Genomic DNA, 27,813 nt, shown 5'->3' with positions numbered 1-27,813 from the left:
CCTCCTTCAATCACATTTTTTGCAGATGGTACTTCCATACTTTTACTTACGGTTTGAGTGAATGACTTTTACTTGTAGTTGAGTATTTTTGGTATTTGTGCTTTTACTTAAGTGAAGGATTTGAATAGCTCTTCCACTTTTGTCCCTGGAACACCTCCTGGTGCTGTCTCTCTCTCTGTCTCTCTCTCTGTCTCTGTGTGTGTCTCTCTCTCTCTCACACACACACACACACACACACACACACACACACACACACACACACACACAAATTACCACGGTTACCAAATGGTTTGCATAATTTTATTTTTCACTTTCACAGTTCTTGGGCAAAAGATGGATTTAGCATTAGTTTTGAAGTCCAGCTAAATCCACATATCAAGGTGGCTAGTCTGTTTTGCTTTCACATCTGAAGCAAAGTGCACCCCCTTATACGCAGGGTCTTAACCCTTTAATGTCTGAACCATGAAATAATTGCCAGAAGATTCTGTTTGTTTATTGAACCTTCTGACAAATTACATTTTTTAAAAGTTTAAAAAGTCATTTTTGCTACATCCGGCATTTTTGTGCAATTTATTGCTCACAGTTTGTTCTGAAACAAACAAAAACATATGAAATACGGAAAAACATCCCACTGATGATGTAGAGGTGTATGTATCGAATATGATACACTTGGCATTAAAGGGTTAACCTGCAGCACTTGCAGGACCACTGAGGCAGAAGTCCATCCCAGCATGCACTGGGTAAGAGAGTGCCAGTCTATGTCAGGAAAAACACATACCTATGGGCAATTCCCCTCGTTATCTTTTAATGTGCACTGACTGCTCCATCATCTCGGGATTTTTCATAAAAATAGGAAAATAAATTTCTTAACTCCGCCATATATATTTGCACTACATACTTTCATCTACATAGATCTGTACACATCTTTTTTTTTTAGGAAACATTTACATAATATTTATAAACAGATATGGAACAGCAAGCACACCAGATAGAGCTGAGTTCCATAGTTTATTCTGCTCAGACGGGGGACAACTGGGTCACAGATACAGATCCTGACCATCAGGAGCATCCAAAAAGCTCTGATGTAACTGAACGTGTGCTCTTAATGATGTCCCGCTGGCAACACGTAAATGAAACAGTGGATAAATAGCAGTTGATAAATTACATAAGTTTTGAATTAAATGATATGTTAATGCATAGTGAAATAAGCTACAGCTACATTTACACACAAACTACTTTATATTTTGTTATTAGGAATCTAATGGCCTTAGACAGTAAAGTGAATGTGTGTTGTGCTGTAGACCAGCAGCTGTAAACTCAATTTATTGCTCGTTAGAGTGGAGTTTTCAGGGCTATGTTGTGGTTCAAAAAAGATCCACCTGTGAAATAAAAGTGTTACTGCAGGAAGGAAGTGAACACGGGTTTTTGTCCAGCAAACACTGGTTATGTTTCCCAGTACATAATGATTAGTGGGTGTGGATGAGTAATGGACAGCTTAACAACAGCAGTGTCCTTCAGCCAATGTGGTAATTTTGTTTTTAGTTATTAATTTAATTATTAATCTTAATACCAAATTGACAGCTTTGTTATTTTATGAGACTGAATCAGTTAAACTTTTTATTCTTTTTCCTCATTTATCGAGGTGGACTTTACACAAAGTCCCATTAATTTAAATAATTATTAATTATCTTTGATAGTTATTAATTATTTCTGATAGCCAATTTGCCCCATACAAGGTACCAAACCCCAACATTTTTGGTGCTGTTGTATGAGGCAGATTATCAATTGTCCACATAATTGGTACCCCTACATTTATTGGTGCCCGAGGTACCAAAGCACAGCACCTGCATGTCGTTCGATGAGGATGCATCACAGAGAAACATGAAGGAAAGTGTCGTATATTCATTTAGCAGATTTCCCTTCTTTTTCCTACAAAGTTAAACATTTTCAATTCAATTAATATTTCAAAAGTGGAAAGTGATTGGCAAATTGCATCATAAGGATAAGACTGCATAAAAGAGGCAAACAGATGGTAAAAAGGTGCAGTTTATTGTTGAACACAATCAACAAAGACAAGGCACCAAAAAACCAAAGAATACTTCCTGAGGAATACAAACCTGACTGGACTCGAACACTCACAAGGCACAAACACTGACTAGGATGCTGAAACGTTCGACACAAGGCGCAAGACAATCGGGCACAGGATTGGGGAAGACGCAGACAATATATACACCAGGGAGGGGGCACAGGTGGAAAAAATCAGGGCGGGTCAGACAACACACACAAGGGCAGTAAGTCAATTCTTAACCCAATATCTAGCATTCAGATGAAATTAGCTTTCACAGCGAATTGAGTTCATGTCAAATTACTCCTGCAACATAACCAACTAATACAGCACCCATTTGTATGCCAAGTATGATCCCACCACTTCTTTTCTCACCAAAATATCACTTAACACAGCACTTCTGATTTGTGTCTACAACTTGTGCTTTGTGTTGTAGAATGCCAAATAAATGAACGATCAACATGAGGAGACGATGAAATGAAACCCTCATTCTAAAGTCAAAGTGACTGAGAGGAGCCATGGGGCAATAGTGCACACAATACAACATGTCTAAAGAAACAACCAGCAGGGCTCATGATAATGAGTAGTAAGTATTCTAGTAGGGCAGGAGCCAGTAGAGTCGAAGAAATGTGTCTGAAAAATATGACAAGATGAGAGTTTTAATCATGTGTAGTAAATCTTACCTCTACTGACTGAGAGCCTTTGGAAGTGAGTAAGGCACATGTGCAGTCAAATACAGGATGATCAGAATGACAGAAGAATGTTGGTGGATTGAGGCCTTGTGTTTTAGGGCTTGTTTAGACACAGAGACATTTTCTATTTCATTGTTAATGGAGAGATGAATCATAAGCACCAGTGCACCACAAACAGCGACCCACAGAGGCCTGAATCAAGAAAGACCGTGAAGGCATAAAATGAGACACAAAGTTCATGTAAACACATGATTTTATAGAAAACACCCCAACACAATGCTGTGGCAGCGATACAGTGCTATTAGAAATACAATATGTAGAAGTTTACTGAAAGGTATTTACAGGGGGGGGGGGGGGGGTATCAACAGGTGTGTATGAGTATGAGAAACAAATCATTTGCGTAACGTGAATGAATCAATGAAATGTGGATACAGTTCAGTCGGCCCTTTTAACGTCAACATTTGCTCCCATACAGATGAGATGAAAAGACAGCAGCTACTCCCTCAGCAGTGCACTTAGGTGGAGCCTGTTCAGAGAAGCTTGTGTTGGCCAAATGGAACTGAGCAAAATTGTCAAAGTAGCAGTTCTGATGGCCACAGACTGAGCCTCTGCTCTCATTTAGCCTCCATATTTACACAGCTCTTCAGCACCTGTGCAGGGTATCATATCTAAATCTATGAAATGGCAAAATGTGGGCCAGGCACATCAGGCCTTAAGGTCAGGCTGTACTTGATTTATGTTGTGTATGAACATCTCGCGCTACTGATGGGCTCTACAGGCTGGCCTGCTGGGTTGTGCAGGATAAAACCTCATGACAAACAGCCACAAAAAAGGTCAGATAGTGATTACTGTATGTGCCACGCACTCTGCAGCCTACATTCTCTTTGAATGCTCTGTCATTCCATCAAGGATGCATTCATTCTCATAATAGGTCTGCACTTCACAGTGTGGCAGCCAGTGAAAGAATGTGATATCTTCTTGAATTGGATTAGATTGTATTTGATGATCCATAGATTTCTGTGGAATTGAAAATGACCTCCACGAGTCACCTGCTTCCTTTCATATTCAACTCTAGTGTCAGCCTGTTAATAACAATCTGCTAACAAGCTTTTTGTTAGAGAGATCTCGGTGTCTGACATCAGTGAAATGTCATCTACATCTAGTACTGAATGGAAGTTAAAGCGTGTTTAGCTGTTTCATTTGGTATCATTTCTACTTGTAGCACAGATGGGCCACTCTAATACACATGCCAACCCCCCTTTCATTCGTTATTGCAAAGGCATTTTAAATGCTTTTTAAAACTTCCCCATCACCACCAAAAGAGTTTCCTATCATATGAACAAGAAAAACCAGTTTTCATTCTGAATATTTTTTATATTAAATGCCAAGAAACATTGAACAAATGTGCGATCATTCACATTTGAACGTCAAAGGCGATGTACCCAACACTCACGTGCACACGGAGGTGCGTTATTGATTTTTAGGGTGATTTTTTTTTTTTTTCCTTTTAGCTTTTTCCTCACCAAAACCCAGCATTGTGAAGTTTGTCCTGGTTGGAGGTGTTGGAAGAGATCTGTCAGAGTGAATCAGGAGGAGAGAGTGAGCTGTTCGCATCGTTAGCACTCCGCGTGCTGTGTAATCACAAGCTCAAGCACACACTTAACAAGACGCTGGACTCAGTGCAAACATGAAGTGCATGTGTTCAGAGGGTTACGTTTCATGTCATATTTCTTATTTTTTGTGATGTTGTGATGTGGCTGAAAAAAAAACTAGTTTTAAAGTCTGCAGCCTGAGAGAGGAAATGCTCTCTGACCAGGTGCCAAATATCTGTGGATCTCTATCTCCATTCTCACACACATAGAGACGGCAGGGGCTGCCGTATAAGGTGCAGACCTGCTCCACACTGAAGGTACGGCCTTCGGGAGCAATTTGGTTCAGTTCAGTCTTCTGCAAGGACACATCGGTGTACGGACATTAGTATTTTTCAGACATGGAATGTCTGTCTACTACTAGGACTGCACTGGTGTGAAGGCTGCAATGATGCTGTGCCCCTGAGATTTGTTTAGTTCAGTTTAACCCCAAAAAAAGATCAATAGATAAAGTTCCTCTTATGTTCTGTTCTGAATTCCAAATTATTCCCGGACGGATAGATAGATAGCTATTGTGAATACTGACCCTGCTCAACTTTATTTAAGATATTTGAATTGATATGAGAACATTCTCTTTAGAGTGGTTTTGTGTTTGTAAGTCAAACTAAACTGAACATGTTGAGTGAGACGTATGCCAGACAGATCAGCTCCCCTGCCACATTTTCAGAACAACATCCAATAAATGCAATTTATATCAATGAATTAATGCAGTCATACTTAGCAGATGAGTCATTCCTTCTTTGTAGGGTCAAACATCCCTTTTTTTTCCTCCACTCTCACTCTCTCCTCCGACATCCAACTTGTCTCTCTGCCTGTTTGCCCCCACACTTTTAAAGAAAGTGAGAGGTTATCTGTGCTGTATTAATGAGACAGAGGTTATCTCCACGGCAAAGTGGAACAACTCATTTACATCACACTCCCCTGGCCAAGGAGATGAGGGAGTTAATTAAGTTGGTGTCAGAGGAGCAAAGATTGCATTTGCTGCATGTCGTCAGATAAACTCAGCTCAACCCTGTGGGGGGGGGCAAGTGAAGACAAGTGTACTGTGGGATGAATCGCCAGCTGACAGCGGTGAGAGCAACACATTAGTTATATTAATATGCTGGTGGGGATCTAAGTAGTCACATTTAATTACCCGGCAACTGTTTCCCACCTCCACGCAATCGTGATCATTTCTGCGTGATTTATAATCACTCAATTGCTATTTAAACATTTCAGTCATTTTCCATACTTACAAATGAGTATGGTAGCATCTTGGATGTGGTTAACATGCACATATTAGCATTTAGCTCAAAGATACCAAGATATCAGTCATTTGTCATTTTTCAGCTCAGTGTTGCAAGCTACATTTCTCAAGCTTCTTCACGCTACGCACACACAAGAACACATGCACAGATAATTACATTTAGAATAGAACAACATAGAGTAAGAAGCAAACTAAAACTATTTATACAGATGCACATATATACATAAACACATATGCTCCCAGGAGATAATTCTGTAGTGCAGATTTTGAATATAAACAGAAGCAACAAGATAGTGATGATCATAGTATTTTCTTTACCTTCACATTCAAAGTTCAACATCTGGGATACATTATCCATCAACTTTGACTGTGTTTGAGCACCGTCGAGCATCATTGATGTAAACGCAGACTCTGCCGAGGCCCCGTGTCCTGTGGGCTCAGAACGTGGTCTGGTCTGGATGTTGTGGGCAGTGGTCATCTCAAAGTCAGCTGCTCTTAAGTGTGTGTAAGAGTGTATTTCTGGTCATCAGCAATCAATCAATCTTTATTTATATAGCGCCAATTCAAAACAGCGTTATCTCAAGACGCTTTACATAAAGAGCAGATCTAGACCAAACTCTTTAAAGACAAGGAAAATACAGATTAAAACTAAAATGCAGTGAAGTTTGGAAGCTACACTGCCGTCATCTCATATGGTAATGCACACATTATTGTGAATATCCCAAAAATGACCAGCTCGATGTACATTATCCCACTTAGTACACGCTAACTTATTAAAGAAATCAATAATTTGACACAAATTAAAAATGATTTTATCACCTTGCTTCTGCTTTAAAAAAAAATCTATGTTTGGAACTGCGTCCATAGCAAATGCAACTCTGCAACCCTCCTGAAAGTAGCCTACTTAGCATTATAATTCATCTCCAGGTGAAATGAGACAAGGTCAATGGAACTTCTTTGGGAACACTGATGTTGAAGTTTCTCTACCAGACTCTTTTGGAATGAATCAGAATGGCATCCATAGCCTTGCTATTGGTCCACTGTAACATTTCTATCCAGATTGATAGTTAAATGACAATGAAACACCTTAAACTAAGAAGAACTTATTACTTTTCACGTGAGTAAAATTTTGCTACAAGCCTGGGTCTGCCAGACTGTTGACTAACTGGGCAAACAGCAACATGTTGTGATCTGCTGCACCTTGAAATTCAGCTCAAATGCAGTGAAGATCAAACAAAAACATGACATTCAGCTAGTGGAAAAGTCAGGGGGTCACGAAAAAAATCTAGAATTTCATCATCAGTAACCACATCTAGCCTTGGGACTCTTGAGGGATTATGGTTGTCTACCATGCAACTGAATTGATGTCTCTGCTCCAGGATGTAATGTGTTCTTCCTTCATAGAAATGGGGGCAGCAGCTTTTCTGTAAATCTGATGACAAACAAACAAGCAAACTGCACAGAAAACATGGAGGCAATCACGTAGGTAATGACTGAAGTCTTTGGTAAAATATGGGACGATTCGCAGCCTATGGAATGCTGTTAGTGTGGCCTACTGGCTCTACTGTCCTTCCTGCTCTTCGGCCCAGCATCTGACCGCACCATATCAGTGGACATAGAAGTGGCCCCTGTGCTATCAGGACAGATTTGAATTCACAGATAACGAAGCCTTACTCAGATGATGCCAACAGATTAACACTTCATAATTGGTAAGGCGTAACAGATTTGTTATCAAAGTAAAGACATCAGGACAGCTTGATCAGAGCTGATCCCCCTTCTACAGATAACACTGATGCCTCTCTAATTGAAACCCCCTCTTTCTCTTGTCATCTAATAATCCCACTGTTCTTTAGCTGGCATGGAACTGTAGAATCAAGCAGTGCCACACCATGCCGTGCCTCAGACACGCTAATGAGAGCCTCTGAGTACGAGCCAGTCGACTGAGGATAATCAGACAGGAACACTGTGATCCTGAGAGGAGTTTGTTGTAGTTTTTGTCTTGGCTGAGATTCCACTCTTCATCAACAGTAACACCTCACAGCACTCTCAACCTGCAGGGCTGTACTGTGAAGTGTGAAGAACATGTGCGTGCGTGTGTGTGTGTGTGCTTCCCGAGCAGAAAGCATACCTGGAAATTGATCTCAAACACTCAGTCTTCTCCACTACTAAAGATATTTTCTGTGAACGTTAATAATTTTCTTGCTTTATTGGGAAATTGAAGGACTTGGGCATAACCTTTTGGTGGATACTGGTGGATTTTTTGCCGTGCAATTCAGGCTGTATTTCAGTCCTTTGTCTTTTTTTCTGCGGACAGTTTGTTCTATTTATCAAACCTGCGGCTGTAATAATGCACCTATTGATCTCGAGGGTGGGTGTAAGCAGTGTGTGTGTGTGTGTGTGTGGGTGTGTGCAATCGGCTCGGGGTTCAGATCAACAACTGTTCATTACTCTTGCCCCTTCCCCTTAGCACACACACCAACACATGCACTAGATAGCTAACATTAATCACAGCATGCCTGAAGAGTGATGAAGAACTACTCCATTTCAGCTGTGTGTGTGTGTGTGTGTGTGTGTGTGTGTGTGTGTGTGTGTGTGTGTGTGTATATAGAATAGTGAGTATCCTACATGTGTAAAGAGCCAGAGTCTGTGCAGTAGTGATCAGCAGGCATCAGTCATGAGCAGCATCAGACATTATATGGAGGTATATGGTGGAGGTTGGACAGAGGGAGAGATGGGGGGTGCGGTTGAGACAACAACCATAATGATAACAATAACTATATATCACGTTATTAGCTGAAGATAACTTTCTTACTGAATTACACCAGTGCAGGAAATGTTAATCTTACTTTGTTAAGCTGTATAAACCCATGGAACAGCATCGCTAATGTTCCATCATAAAATGAGCAAGTGAGAGAGTAAACTGAGTAAACTAAATGTATTTTCCTAACTGGTTGGTTAGCATAAAGCTTTCTATTTCATTTTACAATTTATTATAGTTATTGAACTAACGATAGGCTGTCGTATATGGATGTTTTGGGGTCCCATGTAAATGTGTCTATCTAGGCCTATGTGTATGCAGTTGTCTATTCCTATGTGCGTTGCTCTTTTATCATGCATGATAGTGTGTGTGGCTGCATGTGTTTATGTTTCTAAGTGTCAATGATGATAAAATTGTCATTCACCTAAAGCGTTCCCCAGTAAACCATCCAGCCAGGGTTATTTCTCTTCCCTGCCAACGACACAATCAACTCAAAGGTAACTACTTGTTTCAGTGCAGGGAAAAAAGATACCCCCGACTCCTCAGACTCTCTGTCCTTCACACCCCCATGAATCTTAGATATACAGCTGTGTCACAAATCTCCTACCAGCCACAAATGGTGACATTATGGAGCTCCACTGAAGAAATAGCTCCACAAATGATGTATGTGACAGCAGAGATATCTGAAGCAGAATGCTGTGGAGTGCATGTACATCAATTCTCTAAAATACAGGGGCTGTAAGTAATCTGCTAAGTTAGATGTGTTTCTAAATTTAGGTCACTGTGACTCAGTAATGTCTTTTCTTTGCTCACGAATGATGTCTTTACCCAGAAACTCAGCATAAGAAGGATATTCTGTTCTTTGTTATTTGTCTCATATTTTTTGTTCATTATGACTACTGGTCATGATAACATATTCAAGCAGTGCTCAAAAAAACCTTCAGATTCAGTGTCCTGAGTGCAACTAAAAGTAAAGTAAAGATGTCTTATCCTGGAAATCTGCGGCACAGTGAAATAAATCTGCATGTCTTTGCTCCAGAACTACGGTGATGTGGTGACTCACAGGGTTAGGTGCTGAACTGCTGTAGTTGGGCAGCTAGTTGACTCACTAGCTGTCAGTCACAGGTTTTGATTTCCAAATGAACTGAATTGAAATAAGTATATCAAGTAACAACAAGTAAAAACATCTTGTGCATATAAATACACCACGTGGACGACGATGGTGAAAGAAATGAAATGAAAACTAATTAAATGCAAGCTTTGTATACCTTGAGCAGGTTGCCACATGAACCTGTATTTGTGCTCAGAGCATGGCCCTCATGAGCTTTTCTACTGAGTGAAACCCAAGTAATGAGTAATGACAGAACCGCAACCCCAAATGCTTTCCAGGCAACCTGGTAGAGATGATCAGGCAGGTAACCAGTGGCTAGAACACGAAGGGTCACACAGACACACTTCACACCAACTTCAGTTCATCTGAATGGACCTGCTCCACACTGAAGGTACAGCCTTCGGGAGCAATTTGGTTCAGTTCAGTCTTCTGCAAGGACACTTCGGTGTACGGACATTAGTACAAGCATTCTTGCTTCTTTGCACTGTAGACTTAGACTTGGTACTAGACTTGGTGAGAGGAGGACACTAACAAAACTCAAGTCCATTATGGACAACCCCTCTCACCCCCTGCATGAGACTGTGGGGGCCCTCAGCAGCTCTTTCAGCAGCAGGCTGAGGCACCCACTCTGCAAGAAGGAACGCTACCGCAGGTCATTTCTCCCATCAGCCATCAGACTCTATAACACCAGCATCACTGGCTGATGTTAATATACTGCCTACCATCCATGTCATTCCATTCCTGTCTAAAGTGTAAATATCCTATGGTGTAAATATTTATTTCATTTCATCACAATCCATATATTTATATTTATTTTTGCTATTTTTGTCTTTTCTATTGCTTTGTTTTTTCACTCTCCCTGTTTATATTGTTGCTGCTGTAACAAGAAAATTTCCCCCTATGGGGGATCAAATAAAGAAGTCTAAGTCTTTACACGCCAAAGAACGAGGATACTTGTACATGCAGCCCAGAGGATCCAGGAATCAAACAGCTGATGTGGACAACTTGCTTTACACCTGAGCCTCAGCTAAAACACACTTTAGCTTTGAGCTTGTCCTCCCCAATGACATTAATGGGTGACTCCCTTAGAGATCACCATGAAGCTTGACTTGTGGCCTACTGTATATACACACTGTGTTCTCCTGCTCTGTGGCCTTGTCAGCAGAATCAAATGCTTTGGGCAGACCAACAAACAGGGCAGCACAGTGGTGCTCTCTGTCCAAGGTATTGCTAACAGCATTTGTTACTAACATAGCTGCTGTCATGGTGCTATGACCTGATCTAAAGCCAGACTGATTTTCATTTAAGATATTATTGTCAGCCAAGTATTGATATTTACCTGTAGGCCATTTACATAGTAAGCCTACTTCCACTAAATATTGACGGGCCACTTACAAAGCTACAATCCTTCAGTTTTAGGCTGCCTCTTGTGGCTTTGATGCCTCTGCAGCATCCTGCACATCCTTGCACATGCAGAGATGATGTTGAAAACCCTCTATAGGCTTGCTTGGTAAATCAATGACTTCTTGGTATGCATTGCTAGTTCTCAACCAGTTTTAACATGTGCAGAAGAAACCACACAACAAAGACCTTCTATAGACAAGAAATAAGGCATCACTCAACATGAGAGGGCTGGTTCCAACAAACTCACAGTGCGAGAGGTGTAGTGTGGTTACAACAGCTTAGTTAAGATGACCCGTCCAGATGCTACTGCCGGCTTGCTTCAGTCAGCAGTATGAATTTCAAGTTTCAAACAAATCACACCATCATTTGGTAACGCTGATGTCAGTCTTTACTGAACTAATGAGACTTCCAAACAACAGTTGTAACAACTGTATGGCTGTCGAGGATGTTGTATTTTAAAATAATCATGAGGCTGTCTCATGCCACCAGAATGAATAAAATACGCTTTTCACAGACAACTACCCCCCTTAGGTTGCAGCATTACATAATCACCAATCTGTGAATGTTCATGAAGTCGGGATTTATGTGTGCCTGTGTGCTTGTGTGTGTGTGTGTGTGTGCTTGTGTGTGTGTGTGTGCCTGTGTGTGCCTGTGTGTGTGTGCGTGTGTGTGTGTGCGTGTGATGAAGTGCTTTTTATGTGTGTGCATCCACTTTAAGTCATTCTCTCAACCTGACCAAATCTGCCATCTCTTATTTTGACCAGCATGGTGGGGGTCAACATCAGGCCCACTGTGTAATAGCCCCCCTGCACACCGTCAGCTGTGTCAGTGTGGGGGTCGGGATCCCTATGAGCCTGCTGTAGGTGTCCCACATGATTTCACCGAACAAGGGTTGTTTAGAAGGTCTCGTTTAAATGTTAGCGCTGTCGCCTTGTTCTTTCATGCGTTATCCCTCTGGCACGCAGCTTGAAGGGGAAAATGTCATTGAAGAGATTTAGCGCATTGCTAATTCTGTTGATGCTCTTTCCTTCTATTTCTCTCCAGTCATTTAGAGGAGGTGGTGTTCGCCTGTGGCTGTGAGATCCGCTGGTTGCAGCTATGGCAACAAAGAGGAGAGGCGGGGTTAAGCAGCCAACAGTTGTTCTGTGATAATGACTACAGGAAGATACTGCTGCAGGATATGAACATTAGCAGCTGTGGTAAGATTAGAGGCTTCTGCACACAAACATACACACCTGATATGCACACCATGACCGCAATGATCGGGAATTCTAGTCGCTGATATTGATCTCTCATTTGTTTAAATGACAGAGCTGGGGTTGTTCTAATTTTTCCTTATTTTCAATAAAGCCAACGAGAAACAAAGAAAAAACAGGCCAACAATGAGTTAGTCTATCTTTCAAGACTTTCTGACCACCATACCCAGGAGGAATTAATTTCCTTTAGTCATTTTAGTCATTGGGACAGTAAGATAAAACAGAAAATCTCCAACCTTGTACTTCAGAGCTGGAAGAGTGGAGGCTAATATAGAAGCAGATAAATGTACGTACAGTAGTTTGTTCACACTGAAAGTCAATGTACATTCATCAATACACATATTCTTTGAGCATGCTTTTGACTGGCACTACAGTCCATCATCGCAATACAAAGAGATAGAAGAGGAGCTCCAAACAGCTACAATGACAGCAGCTAAAACCACATCTGAAGGTGCATGCATTGGATGATATTTTGTCTGTATATATAGTATGTCAATTTCAATAAAACAGTACACTGCTAAGATTAGCAAACAAAATCAAAATTATTACGTCTATAACTGTACTGGTGGACCTTCTATCTTATGTTCTCTTCTGACTCTCACTCTCTCTCCCTCCCTTTTTCTGTTTCTCTCTCTTCCCCAGACCTGCCAGATATCAGTGTCAGCCACAGCAACCTCACAGTTATTGAGGGTGATCGGGTAACGGCTATCTGTAATGGCTCTGGATCCCCATTACCTGAGGTGGACTGGCCTGTCAATGGGTTGCACTCCATCAATGCACAAGAGGTAGGGAGGACACACACACACATTAACACATTTCGAGGAAAACACAACAGCTGTGCTTCAGAGTGTTGCATTCGACATGTAGTAGCAGCAAGCTGCTGGCAGTTACCTCATAAATATCTGATGTTTGCCTGTTGTCATCAATCATTGACGATTTCCCGCAGAAACAGTGAAGCAGTGGAGTTTTTCTTACAGCACAAGTGTTGAAGTCTTTTATTAATTACCTGTAGCTAGTTAGGTAAGACCATGGAGGACAAAATGGCAGATTTGTTTTCCATGACAACAAGTGTTGCGAATGGATGATGAGATCATTTATAAAGCATGCATACATGGACTACATTCATAAATTCCGACTTTAATTCCACGAAGTAAAACCCTCAGACAGTGGGAGCATTTGCCAAGTGGAAAACAGCAACAGTTAGCATAACCCCATCACCCCAGGAGTCCTGTCCTTATGATGTAGCCATAGCCTTCATGCACCCTGCAGCTGGTAGAACGGAGAGCTAAGAACACGTTACAACACGGAAGTAAAATAACTCTCCTTCGAGTAGTGTAAGCTACTGACCAACATGCAACAGCTACTCCTGTACTATCAGTGTCAAATGGCATATGCTGAAAAAACAAACAATACAATAGAGCACATATTTAATTGTGGCTCTGTCATTACTCATTACTTGTGTTTCACTCAGTAGAAAATCTCATCAATAGAACAAATATTCAGTGAATGAAATATGAAAGAAAATTAATTAATACAAAAGAAATGTGTGATGTCTCTAGCTTTGTGGAGATGCTTAGCTTTAGTATGATCCCTTTTCAATTGACTGTATGCAGCATGTTGTGTGCACTTGCTAGCCCTGTTAGTTAGTTAGTTACTTACTTACTTTAACCCAAACAATGTATCATTCTGTTTTATCTATTACTGATATACATTAATAGTTATGAAAAATGTCTGTTAGTGTTAAAATGGTTGTATCATGCTGACATTTCCGGCACCAGAACTCCGTACCTGACTCCATGCTTTGGTAACATGGACGCTTCTGCTCAGTTGGCCCATTGGTTGGTTGATGTGCTCTAGTCCATCTAAATGTTTGTGTATTTATTATGTTACAATACTGTAGTTCACTCCAAATGGAGGACTGGTGGACTGATATGACAGAGTGTAAAGAGTGTTATTCTTGTAGTTGACACTCTTCATTATTCTCCTCCAGGCCAGAGTCTATGAGAACAACACCATCCATTCCATCAACATAACTTTGGTCAATGTGAGCAGAGACGACAACAATTTCCTGCTGACCTGCACCGCCACCAACATAGTGGGAATGACCAACGCTTCTGTCCAGCTAACTGTTCACTGTAAGTGCACACAGACGTGCTCACCCACGAGTGCTTTTCGACTGGCCAACTGTTACATTTTCCATTTAATGGTCACTCTAGGAAAGTACTTATTAGTGTTTTCATAGTGCTAAACAGGACCATCCATCATCATTACATCCCTTCAAATCTGACCTACAGAGTGTATTTGTGTGTGTGTGTGTGTGTGTGAGAGAGAGAGAGAGAGAGATGGTTTGGTGTGTTTGTATTTATGTGACCTACAAAAGGAGCTGTTTGTATGAATGTGTTGTTATATGCAAAGGCCCCATAAATTATCCTGACACATAGCGATTAAAGAGGCCACAGCAGCCTCACACCTACGGTTAGTCACAGAGCAAAACACACACCCCAGCTGTTACAATGGAACTCATGAAAACAAATGATTACCTGCTAATTTGGAAACATAATGTTATTATATTATATGAACAATGCTAATTGGATACTGAGCTATTGCATTTTTTTTAATTTACCAATTTTGAATCCAAACTGTTCCTTAATGTGACAGGTATGTTTCATCTATTTCATCAGAGCAGGTACTGACTGTACCAAAGTCAGAACAGGTCTAGAGGTAAAGAACTTTCATGGAAAGACCAAAGCCAACAACATATTGGTCTGTCTCTCTCAGTACTGTCAGTTCCATACCCATTGATTCCTACTGAAAAAGGTAAATATGAAAAACAAAAAACAAAACAAAACAAAAAAAAACCTCTGCGTTTGTTGCATTATGAGTCCATATTTACTTTGCTTCAGTGTTCACTGTTGATATTGTGCTGACTGCAGGTGAAGCTGAGTCACTTGTGTTGGCCTTTTCCAAAATAATATGAAGCAAATACAGTATCAGCCCTTACTCCAGCAGCATTCACATCACATCGCAGAGTGTCATGTGCCGTGTTCAATTCGCTCACAAAAAATCTGAGTAAAATGCACAATTTAAATTGATAAGCTTGCTCTATAATGTAACACATTTTTGATTCATTCCAACAGACTTTAGTACATCACAGCTGCAGTGGAATTACAGATTCATCACAAATGATGCTAAGAAGATTTCACACCTGGCAAAGGCTTTCTAAACAGACAGTAATTTGTGTGGCAATACATCTGATTATTAAGCAACATATGGCCTGAGCCAACTGAGATGACTCCACTAGAGTACATAATGAGCAGAGGGTGTCTTTAGTTGTACAGCAAAAAATCTATTCAATTAATTATTACACATGGTTTAAAGGTGTGTCTAATATGCACAGGTTTTGGAAGAATATGGCATCCCCGTCATGGTTCACTACAAACATGTGCATGATAATGTAGCACACAATTTAGGCTCCGCTCCATCATCCATCCATCACTGTACGCAGTGGGATGGTTTGTTTTGATAATGATACATTAGCGATACATTTAGCTAATGGACATGAGAAACATTGCCTGTGAGTGAGTTACAAACAGTCAGTCGAATGGGTGAGAAGAAGGCTATAAAGCATAAAGACAGTACACATGCTAGGGAAGCACAATGCTGATTGCTCTTTTTGTAAAACTGTCCATTAAATTAGTTCCAACAGTTTGCCTTTGTTTTGAGGCTGTGAGATCCAGACGCAGCATCTCTCTTTCTTCAGGGCCATTCTACAGTATTTATGGTCAAAAAAGAAAAGTGTGTTGTGTCTAGACTAATACGTGAACAGATGTTGCAGCAAATAAAAGGAATCTAAAATTACAGATGTGATGTACACTGTTGCCCATAAAGTTGGAGTAATTGTTCAGTACCCCCAATTAAGTTAAAGCCTGAATACACAGTTTGCAAAGGTTCATTGTGGTTTAAGATTCACTGTGATATGTTTGGAAGAGTTTGATCAATAAAGTTGAGAAGATATACACTTTATTTATCAAGAATAAATCACATTGTCACAATCATTTCATGAGAAGAGGTAAAAAACATTATTCCAACTTTATGGGCAACAGTGTAGATTTGTACCTGTGACAAAGTGGGTGAGCACTTCTCTTGATGTTCTCACCACTTGTCCCTGGATATTTCTATTTTCTTTCTATGTGTGTTTTGCTTTAATTAACCAGGCTGGTGTGGCCAGGCATTTACTATCCCGGGTGTATGTGTCAGGTTACATCTTGCATGAGGAACTTCAGTAAAACACACAGTCATTTAGTTCAGTTATCCTTTTATTAATTTGCAGGTTTAATTATGGTTCAATTGGTCATTCCTTTGTTATACTTACCTTTTGTTTGTTCTGACTCACCATGTGGGAGGAGTGTTTAAGAGGAGGCTGGCCACACACTTCCCCATTTTATGGTTTAGGTGATGTCAGCATGACATCATTGGGTCAGACCATGTGGAGGGGTTTTTATTTGTTTCCTTTTGATAAATGATGGATTATTAGACTACATAAATTGTTTTTGCTTGTTTAGTTTTGACGGATTGGATAAAGGTTCCGAGGGTTGTAGTCTGTGCTGTGATCCTTTATTTTGATTTGCAGATTAGTTGCAACTTGGAATACACACGGTCCCCATGACCCCACATGGTGGAGCTGAAGTGAGCACAGGGGGGATTGGAAGCACTATTTAAGGAGTGAGAACTTGGATGCCGGGGGGCTGGAGGCTGGTGGCTGGTTTGAGACAGGAGGGCTGTGCTGTGACAGAAAATATTTCCTTTTCAGTAGCTACAGTTTAATTTTGAAATAGTGTTTTTTTTTTTTGTAAATAATTTTGTAATTTAAATGATTGAGCACTGTAAAATAAAAGTACCTCTTTTTGCATACAAGAAGTCTGCTGAGTCTGTCTGCTACCACCTTCCTTGACTACTTTGGCCTGACTATTCTACAGTACCTAACTTGAAAAGGATGTATGACTGATATACTGATCTTCTTAGAGGAGGGGAAAGTCTTCAGCAGTCAGTAAGGCACAGTCAAGCACAGTAGTATCCCATATACTGATTATGTGTGCTAAGGTTTGAATGAACACAATACTGCTCTGAAACTTTGGAAAATCTTTTCCTGGCTTTGAAAGCAGACTTGAATGTATTACTTTGAGAGCTGTTTTCAAAAGCTGATGATACTGTGGTGTGTAAAGACCTTGATCAGGATCCTGCCCAATAGTGACAAATTCCTTAAGAATTTTTTAACACATTACACAACACGTTGCTGTTATGACCTGCTGCAAACATGATGCACAGACAGACAGCGTTCCTGAGGAATCTGAGCCCATTCCTCATGGACAACAGCCTCCAGCTCTCTAGTGTTCTTGAGTTTGTGTGCTGCAACCACCTTCGTCAAATCCCACTTGAGATTTTCTATGAAATTCAAGTCAGGAGACTGTGACGGCCACTCTAGTATCTTCCAAGACTTCTTCTGAAGCTAAGTCTTGGTGGAATTTGCAGTCTGCTTTGGTTCATTGTCCTGTTGGAAGGTCCAATGACACTCAAGCTTCAGCTTCCTCACAGACTGATAGCCTGATGTTTTCTCCTGGATTTCCTGATACTGATTGAATCCATCTTGATTGACCTGATTACTGCAGGTTTCCAGTACCAGAAGAAGTAAAGCAGCTCCAGAGCATCACTGAGCCACCGCCATGCTTCACTGTAGACAGGGTGTTCTTTTCAGTGTCTGCCTCAGTCTTCCTCCTCCAGACATACCGCTCATCTATAGACCTGAAAAGTTCCAGTTTTGTTTCATCGCTCCACAGAACAGAATCCCCAAACTTCTGTGGCTTATTTATATGGTTTTTCAATTCAATTCAATTTTATTTTATAGCCCAATATCACAACAGAGTGTCTCATAGTGCTTTACAAAGTTCACTGAAATAAACAAGTGTAAGCGAACAAACAATCTAATAAAGAGTCCAGCAGTCGATGAGGCCAATGGATCAGTCCGGTGGATCAGTCCGAGGCATCATCTGCCCTTTATGACCCTCCTTCTTCGGGAAGGAAAAACTCAAAAAACCCAGTGGGAAAAGAGAAACCTCCGGGAACACCACAGTGAAGGAGAGATCCAGCTCCCAAGGACGGACAGGCTGTAACCTTGGACAGACGCACATCCATTGGCTGATCAAATAAGACTCCCAGATTCCTCACAGTGGAGCTGGAGGCCAGATTAATGCCGCCCAGAGCAGTTATGGTAGTGGAAAAGCTGTCTCTGAGGTGTCTGGGGCCAAGCAAAATAACTTCAGTTTTATCTGAATTTAGCAGCAGAAAGTTGCTGCTCATCCAGGACTTTATGTCCTTAAGGCAGATTTGAAGTTTAACCAACTGATTGGGTTCATCTGGCTTTATTGATAAATATAATTGTGTATCATCTGCATAACAGTCGAAATGAATGGAGTGCTTCCTGATAATATTACCAAGAGGAAGCATATATAAGATAAAGAGTATTGGTCCAAGCACTGAACCTTGTGGAACTCCATGTCTAACCTTAGTGTGGACAGAGGATTCGTTGTTAATATGTACAAACTGAAATCGATCTAATAAATAGGACTTAAACCAGATTAATGCAGTTCCTTTTATACCAATGAACTGTTCCAGTCTCTGTAACAGGATGTGATGGTCGATGGTATCAAAAGCAGCACTCAGGTCTAACAAGACCAGGACAGAGAGACGTCCTCTGTCTGATGCCATAAGGAGGTCGTTTGTAACCTTCACCAGTGCTGTCTCTGTGCTGTGGTTCGCTCTAAAACCTGACTGAAAATCCTCAAATAGACTATTACAGTTTAAAAAATTACACAGCTGATTAGCTACAACTTTCTCCAGGATCTTGGAGAGAAAGGGAAGGTTGGATATAGGTCTATAGTTGGCTAACACACCTGAATCAAGAGTAGGCTTTTTCAGGAGAGGTTTAATTACTGCTACTTTAAAGGACTGCGGTACATAGCCTGTTAGTAAAGACTGATTTGTCATATCCAGTAAGGACGTGTTTATTAGGGGCAGGACCTCTTTAAGGAGTCCAGTAGGAATGGGGTCTAGGAGACACGTTGACGATCTAGATGAGGAGATTATTGAGGTCAATTCAGCAAGATCAATTGGAGAAAAACAGTCCAAGTACACATCAGGTCTAACAGCTGTTTCTATGGTTTCTAGGTTTGAGGTTGGACCAGACCCTGTTGAGGGCAGGAGGTGCTGAATTTTGTCCCTAATAGTCAGAATTTTATCATTAAAGAAGCTCATGAAGTCGTTACTGCTGAGCTCTAAGGGAACACAAGGATCAACAGAGGTCTGGCTCCTTGTCAGCCTAGCTATTGTGCTAAAAAGGAATCTAGGGTTGCTTTTATTTTCTTCTATTAATGAGGAGTAGTAGGCGGCTCTGGCATTACTATAGGTCTGGCATTTCTATAGGTTTTAAGACTATCTTGCCAGATTAAACGGGATTCTTCCACTTTGGTGGCCCGCCATGTCCTTTCTAGCCTTCGTGAGTGTTGCTTAAGCTCACGTGTCTGGGAGTTATACCAGGGAGCTTGTCTCTTTTCTTTAATTCTCTTCTTTTTTAGAGGGGCAATAGAGTCTAGTGTCATTCGCAGTGAACCTGCAGCACTATCGACCAGATTATCAATTTGGGAGGGGCACAGATTAACATGGGGGTCATCCACAGCACAGGGACACACTGGCTGAAATACTGAAGGAATCACCTCCTTAAATTTGGCAACAGCACTATCAGATAAGGATCTAGTGAGGACCTCTCTGTCATATAGAGCATAGTCCTGTAGCAAGAAATCAAATGTTATCAGGTAATGGTCTGATAAAATTGAGTTATGTGGGAAGACTCTTAACTGTTCAATTTCAACACCATAAGCCAAAACAAGGTCAAGAGTGTGGTTGAAACAGTGAGTTGGTTCATTTACACTCTGGGAGAAGCCAATTGAGTCCAATAGTGAGACAAAAGCAGTGCTGAGACTATCATTATCATTATCGACATGAATATTAAAGTCACCTACTATAATCACTTTGTCCACACTAAGGACTAAATCTGATAGAAACTCTGAAAACTCAGTTAAGAATTCAGAGTCTGGACCAGGAGGGCGGTACACTGTGACAACCAACACTGGTTTTAGAGTTTTCCAGGTTGGGTGTGAAAAACTAAGAGTAAGACTTTCAAAGGAGTTATAATTAAGTTTGGGTCTAGGTTGGACTATTAAACTAGAGTTAAAGATTGCTGCAACTCCACCTCCACGTCCAGAATCTCTGGGAATATGAGTATTAGTATGACTGGGAGGAGTGGCCTCATTAAGGCTAACATACTCCTCAGGATGTAGCCAGGTTTCAGTCAGACACAATAAATCAATATCATGGTCAGATATCAGATCATTTACTAAAACAGCTTTGGATGGCAGAGACCTGATGTTTAAAAGTCCACATTTCACTCTCCTGTCCTGTTTCATAGTGCCAGTGGTATTAACTCTGATTAAGTGTTTATGCTGAACTCCTCTCCTGTTGGACTTAATAGATCTAAATGGTCTGAGTGGTCGAGGGACAGACACAGTCTCTATGGGATGTTGGGTGGGTGACTGTTCTAATGGAGGAGCAGAGAAGTGTGTAAGACTGCAGCTCTGCCTCCTGGTCTCGACTCTGGGTTACCAGGTTTATAGGACTTATAAACTTCGCCATATTTCTAGATAAGAGCGCAGCTCCGTCCAAAGTGGGATGGATGCCGTCTCTTCTAATGAGACCAGGTTTTCCCCAGAAAGACTGCCAATTGTCTATGAAGCCCACATTGTTAGCTGGGCATATTGGAGCTGACTTGTCTTGTGCTTTTGGGTCAGTAGTGGTGTAGGTCTTGGAGTTCGGGCGTGGAGGCTTTCAGCATTTGGAGCACTGGGGTCTGTGACCCACAAACTGATAGAGTAGCTCCAGCAGATTCCAGGTACAACATCTGAAGTCTTTGTCCAGAAGAGTACAATCATAGGAACAGCTAACATAATGTGCAGGGCTCCACACCATCACTTCCAGGACTCCTTGTTCTTCTTTACACTGAAGACAAGTCTTAATGACATTGGCTATTGAGTCACTTGGTCATATTTCCATGTCGAAGGTTTGGGTTTTTTGCCGCAATTCTTCCATGTGGAAGAATTGTGCAGACTTCTCTGGACAGTAGATGGTGTACCTGGTCCCACCAGTTTCTGCTGGTTCTGAGCTGATGGCCCTGCTGGACATCTTCTGATTCTGAAGGGAAGTAAATGTAATGGATCTTTGATCTGCTGCACTAAGTTTCCTTGGCCGACCAATGAGGCTACGGTCCTCAGCGTTGCCTCTTTCTTTGTGCTTCTTCAGAAGAGCTTGAACAGCACATCCTGAAACCCCAGTCTGCTGAAATCTTAACCTGGCAGAGACCTTGCTGATGCAGTGTAACCACCTGGTGTCTTGTTGCTGTGCTCAGTCTGAACATGATGACCTGTGACATCAAACTGTCTTCCACAGCCTCACCTTGGTAGCAGTTTGGCTGTTCCTCCCCCAGTTTTAATCCTCCTACAGCTCTTTCTGGTTCAGTTGATGACTGTGTTTCAACCTACATATGAAACCGATGATCATTAGCACCTGTCTGCAGCCTATAGTTCACAGCCTATAGTTGACTATGTTATAGTTTTGGACATGTAGCAGTGACTGCTCTTTCCCAGTACTCTGTGAGGTTCTGTTCTGTTCTGTGCATAGTGTGATGTAGTGGATTGAATTGGCAAGGTTTTTGTTTTTTTATACTTTTACTAGCTTTTTGTTTATCTGAATTGGTGCCTACTGTCATTGTAGGCTAACTCACAGCTGTTGGTGTGCATTTGATTTGGTTGTTGCATCCCTAGTGTTGTCTTGGTGTTTTCTTGAAGAGTTGCTCTCTCTTGCTACTTGTCTGTTTTTAGCCAGTCCCTCACTATTGCTGCTGACGTCTCTCTATTTGCTGCTGTGTCGGGCATTGCTGTTTTCTTTGTCTTTATTGGCTCACAGCAGCAGCAGCGCAGGAATGATGTTGCTGCATCCTCACTGACTCTAAATGAGTGCCCTATATCACCCTCACAAACATTGACATTGTAGTTTTCCAGACATCAAGCAGACAGCTAGTTGCTGTAGTTACATCCCATTCATCCATGTCTTGGGCTTGCAGCCAATGTTGTATTGATCCACCCAAGGACAGCCAGCCATGGAGTAGGAAGCCACTTCCATGGAAATAATGGATAATAATTGTAATGATATGCTTTCTAGAGAATATAATTATGGGTTTTATGAAAAGGCCTCACGACATGCAGTTGAAAACAAATGTGACAAATTAATGATTAATTGCAATGACTTGATTTCATGTTCAAAACATGACAAACAGAACGGGCATGCAGGGTTTCTCAAACTGTGTCATAACATGCACATGCATCCTTTTTTGTTGGTTTGTTTTTTTGTTATTTGTCACAAGCAAATGTACCAAACATTCATTAAAAACATAAATGCCATAAAAATGTTATACACCAAAAAACGTGATATGATTATGAAACAAATACAGTTCTTCATAACAGTTGTCACAACATGCCTTGTCAAATTCATCAATAATGAGACCAGTTTTTTTTTCATAATTATCATATATCCTGTAAAGCTCCTGTGTGTGCAGCACTGTATGCTGCAGCCCATCTGCAGCACCCAGACTGCAGCACTTCTACATGTGAGGGCTGTATCCAGAGCAACGGGCCAGCCCTGAGGCCACCTGTGTGCACAGTGTATCTGAATAAGAAGAGTGTTTCTCTTTTTGCACAGATATCATTGTTCTGGAAATGTTACCCAGTCCAAGACTCTGTGACACACCTGAACACTTTGTGGATGCCTTTACCTTACTACATTTGTTACACTGTTGCCCAAATTTGCTTCCACCACCACTGGGACAGAGTTTCCACTGATGCATGAGAAGTATAAAAATCTAATTCCCAATATCATTCATGTGCCGCAGTTGATGAAACCTTTCCGTATTTGACACTTCATGACCTTCCCCAAATGTCACCCTCAGCACAAACTACATTTTAGCCCCACTTGTGCTATTGTGTATTCACATTTTAGGAACAAATACATATGAAGTCCTTTGCAAAGGCCACAGACAGGCCTGCATTGGTCTTAGCGGCGCAAACTTAGGTGACAATGTGTTGGTGCAACATAAAAATGCTTCAAATTCCAAAATGTCCCCTAACAAACTGCGTGACACCTACCTATACAGTGTGAGAGGCATGAGAATGAGAATGTAGTTAAAGCTACAGTGCAGCGAGCAATACTCAGTCAGCCATTTCAGAATTATGGTATAAGAACATCGGGATGCCATGAAAATGTGCAGGTTGTTTAGCACACTTGTGTAGCATCATCATTAAGAGGTCAACTCTGAATTAGCAACACCTGCACACGTTGTGTACACTATCAGCTTACCTGGGGTCGCCCTTTGTTTCCTTCCTTGTTTCCAGAATACTAAACACTGTAGTGTAATGTGAAATATGTGCAATTTGCATTTAGAGTCTTCTCTATCAAAATAGGTATGATGTATTTTTACCCATGATGGCTGCTGTGTGCAGAGGGTGCTCCTGCTAACGTCTGAGTATTTTGGGGTCTAACTTCAGATTGCAAAAACACTCCAGTGGTCTAATTCATGTGAGCAACTTTGTGTCCAATCAGCATTCCCCTTAACACATTTGGTCCATTTAGGTCTGTGATCTGTTATCACTATTGAAGCTGATAAGGTTAATGTGGTGGTTAATTGGCTTTAGTCTTGTTAATTTTACTGGGTGGGTGTTTTCACCCAGAGCTCCTTTTACTCCAGAGGAGAAAAATACACGTTGCTATTTATTCAACACATTGTTAGGAAAACTCACTGTCTCACTTTACATCTCATAGTAACAGCAACTAAAAGACCAGATCTATTACTTGGATCCTTTTAAATGTCCCCAGAGTGCATCCGGAGCTCAGTAAAAACACTCTGGTCTGATGCACCTTAGGACATGGAATGAGCTGCAGAATACCATTACCTTAGAGACACATCCTTATTTGAATCCCTTTTAACAGTCTTTTGCAAATTGCCTGGAAGAAAATGTGTCGCTGTTTTTAAATAACTTTAACCTGAGATGGCCTGTATGCTACATTTATACTTGTTTGCCTTTATGTACTGTATGTGTATGCTGTTACTGTGACATTGTCTGTTTATGTGAGAACTGTTTTACTCTCTCCCTTGTGTACCTTTTTTGTGTTACATGTGGTCTGTGGTGCAAAAAAGCTTGTTTTTTATATGCAAAGGTTTTTTTGTGTGAAAATGCTTCTCTTTCCATTGTGTATGTGGAACTGCTTATGCTGCTGACTCGACCAGGACTTCCTTGGAGAAACAATCTTGTATCTCAATTGGGGACCTTCCTGGCTAAATATCGGACAGACAAATGAATAAATAAAATACGCTTAGACTAATTGACACAGATACTGTTTGTCAGACATTTACCCTATAAATCATTTGTGAACATCTGAATCTGACCCACAGAGTGTATTTGAGCACGTGTGTGTGTATTTGTACACTTGAAATGATACACGACTAATAAGTCAATCTCTGGTGCTGGGTTGAATTTCTTACAGCTTGCTTTGGTAAGACGATGACATTGTTGCAGCAAACAGCAAATTGTGTTTGCATTCAGATACAGTTTTGTCAGTAAACAGAGAGAAACATGAGAACAGGAACATCCACTCACACACTCCAAATCGATTGGAACAGATTGTGATGAGACCAGCATATCAAAATGATAATGGAGGTCTGTCCCCTCTGTGTTTCTGTGTTCATTTTCTCTCTCTCCCTCTTGTCCTGCAACAGTACATCAAGTGGAATGAGCTTCAGTGTAGTGCTGGTACATGTGACAGTGTAACACATTACTTTTATGTCTTCCTCTGTTTCAATTACAAAGTGACCAGTGCTCATCTGTCCTTCTGTTCTCCTTTGTCTCTACAGTTCCCCCCTCCATCGTGAAGCTGAAGGAGCCAGAGCGTCGCCATGACACGTGCATAGAGTTCACTGTTCGAGGTTCGCCCCACCCGACCTTACAATGGTTCTACAAAGATAAGGTGCGTTTGATCCATCTGTCATTGTGATTGTTATGTACAACTTATACTAATTTATTTCCAATTGCTGAAGTCACTCTTTAGTAATCATGGCTGCTCTATCTGAATGTCCAGTCGTTTACCTGCGAAAAATGAAATCATGCCCATGAAAGACACCACTGAGCACCAAAATGGAACCAAATTATTTGGTTATAATATATTGATAAAAAAAAAAACGGTAGTGTGGTAGCGTGCATATAACTAGATATAGCATATATTTCTGATTGTAATTCTTAGGTTATAGGAAAAATGATTTTGTTGGCAAACTTGTTTTTGTCTTTTTTGAGCAAACAAAGCTAAAACAAGGAACTAGAAAAGAACTAGAAAAGGCCTTTCTTGCTTGTGAGTTCACTAGCAATACACCTCTTGTATCTTGTAGTCTTATATCTTTTGCGTGGAAACAATTCTCTATTTGCACAACAGAAACTAACAAGAAACATTTGTGAAAACAAACCAGCAGCTCGTGTTCTTCCGATAGAATTGTAGACTAATTTATAGTAGCAAAACAACAATATGAAATTGTCTGTCATTCAAAATTGTACTTAAGTACAGAAATTTAATCAGCAAAATGTGCTTAAGTTATGAAAAGTAAAAGTACGCAGAATGACTCTTTTAGTGTAATTCATATGATAGGATTATCAATACTAATGAATTCATGTGTAAACATGATTTTACTGTTGCATTGAACAAGGTGGAGGTATTGGAATATTTCACTCCATGTTAAATTTAAATCAACTAGTTTACTGTATTGAAAGCTGAAGACTATTCCTATTCTACTGACAGGTTGTGTCACTTGAAAAGACAACTTTAAGGACTATTCACTGATTTTTTCAACATGTTTTAGAACCATAATTTGAATGAAAACAGCAAAACAGCAAGCGACATGAGCTGTCACAGGTTTTAAGTCAAAACACTGTGATGTGGCCTGAAATTTTTATGGCTTTCAAAGGACTGAGACAAAGAAAGTTTCGGAAGTACTGGTCCAAGATGATGGTTTGGTGATGTGTTCACACTATGAAACATGATCACTCTCAGCAGGTTTGAAGGTTTTCTTGTTAAATTACACAGATGCATCTGTTCTCTTGTTGCTCTTCTGTCTCTTCCGATTCAGGAAATTACCCACACTGAATATGTGCGTCCTGATATGGATGTTTATCAGGACTACATAGAGGGCTGCCTAACCTTTAAAAACCCAACACACCACAACAATGGCAACTACACTTTGGAAGCCACCAACTACCTGGGTGTAGCCACCAATACTGTGTACGGGCACTTCCTCGACAAGCCCTTCGATGGTAAGTTGGGACAATTATTTGGGTATGTTGAGTTCCTGTCATATCTACCACTATTATATTATGTACTATACAACATCCTATAGAAAACACATCAGCAAAACTGAATTATCCCTTGGGATTCCTTTCAAATGGAACCAGCAAAATGAAAATTATAATCATCAAATCTTATAATCACAAAACATTATACAATGGAACAAGACTTTACAATGTGCACAGTGGAGTAAACACAAAACCCACTGACTGACTTGTGCTGGTCCCAACAGTAACCTAGATTGTTGTTGTTCAAAATAAATGTTAGATACTGATGGTGCTTTTCCATTATTAGCTCTACTCGCCTCGACCCGACTCGACTTGTATGCGGCACAAACACAACTCAACTAAGGACATGGAGTGGCCGAGTAGCTACTAAAAAAGTACCTGGTACCAGGTACTATCACCTAGTGGAAAACCCTACAGGTCGAGTCGAGCTGAGCCGAGCCGAGCCGAGCCGAGTAGCTGCTAGTGGAAAAGCGCCATAACTTTGAATACTCAAAAATGACACGTTTGATATGCATCTGCCCACAAATGGCTGTCCTCTAAAACTAAGTGACCACACACGAAAGAACTCCAAGATACCTACATATCTGTGGAACTCTAAGTACAGTGAGTACAGAGAAAGATAATACAGTTTATGCATGGAGGAATTGGAGCCTTAAAATATTCCTTGTTTCCAAAATCTTGGCTGGAGTTGTCAGGAGTGCTTTGGGAAGACTTGTCATGGAAGAAGAGTGTTATAATGGGGTTTTAAGTTTTGTAACGTGTGCCTGGCTTTCTGGGGATGCTCCTCTGCTGCAGGACCAGCTGGCAAACTCATGGAGAGAGAAAAAAAGAAACCCTGGAGGAAAATTTGCTGCAGTCTGCAAGAGTTCTGGAAGACAAATTTTTCAACAGGACAGTGACACATACTGCAAAGGAACCTTAACCTAACCACTATCGAGATGATAAAAGCCATAACGTATAATGTCTCAAACCTCACACCAATGTAGCATCTGCACCATGACATAGAAATTAACATACACGAATGCTACCCATTCAGCTTGATGGAGATTGAACAATGAAGACTGCAATCTTCCCAGATATAGG

At 40.8% G+C, this 27,813-nt stretch overlaps 1 protein-coding gene across 1 annotated transcript in view; it reads left to right on the top strand.

Moving 5' to 3' along the window:
* LOC139201027 (NT-3 growth factor receptor-like) overlaps positions 1-27,813 on the top strand; it is a 141,241-nt gene that overhangs the window by 37,035 nt on the left and 76,393 nt on the right. Inside the window, exons 4-8 of the mRNA XM_070830234.1 lie at positions 11,970-12,124; positions 12,824-12,966; positions 14,187-14,316; positions 25,248-25,360; positions 26,508-26,691. Of these exons, the coding sequence (XP_070686335.1) occupies positions 11,970-12,124; positions 12,824-12,966; positions 14,187-14,316; positions 25,248-25,360; positions 26,508-26,691 (725 nt within the window). The remainder of the gene's footprint in view (positions 1-11,969; positions 12,125-12,823; positions 12,967-14,186; positions 14,317-25,247; positions 25,361-26,507; positions 26,692-27,813) is intronic.

The sequence above is a fragment of the Pempheris klunzingeri genome, chromosome 5 (genome assembly GCF_042242105.1).
Source record: "Pempheris klunzingeri isolate RE-2024b chromosome 5, fPemKlu1.hap1, whole genome shotgun sequence".
Taxonomy (NCBI): Eukaryota; Metazoa; Chordata; class Actinopteri; order Acropomatiformes; family Pempheridae; genus Pempheris; species Pempheris klunzingeri.
The sequence above is the reverse complement of the archived record's forward strand: the minus strand, read 5'-3'. Positions and strand labels throughout refer to the sequence as shown.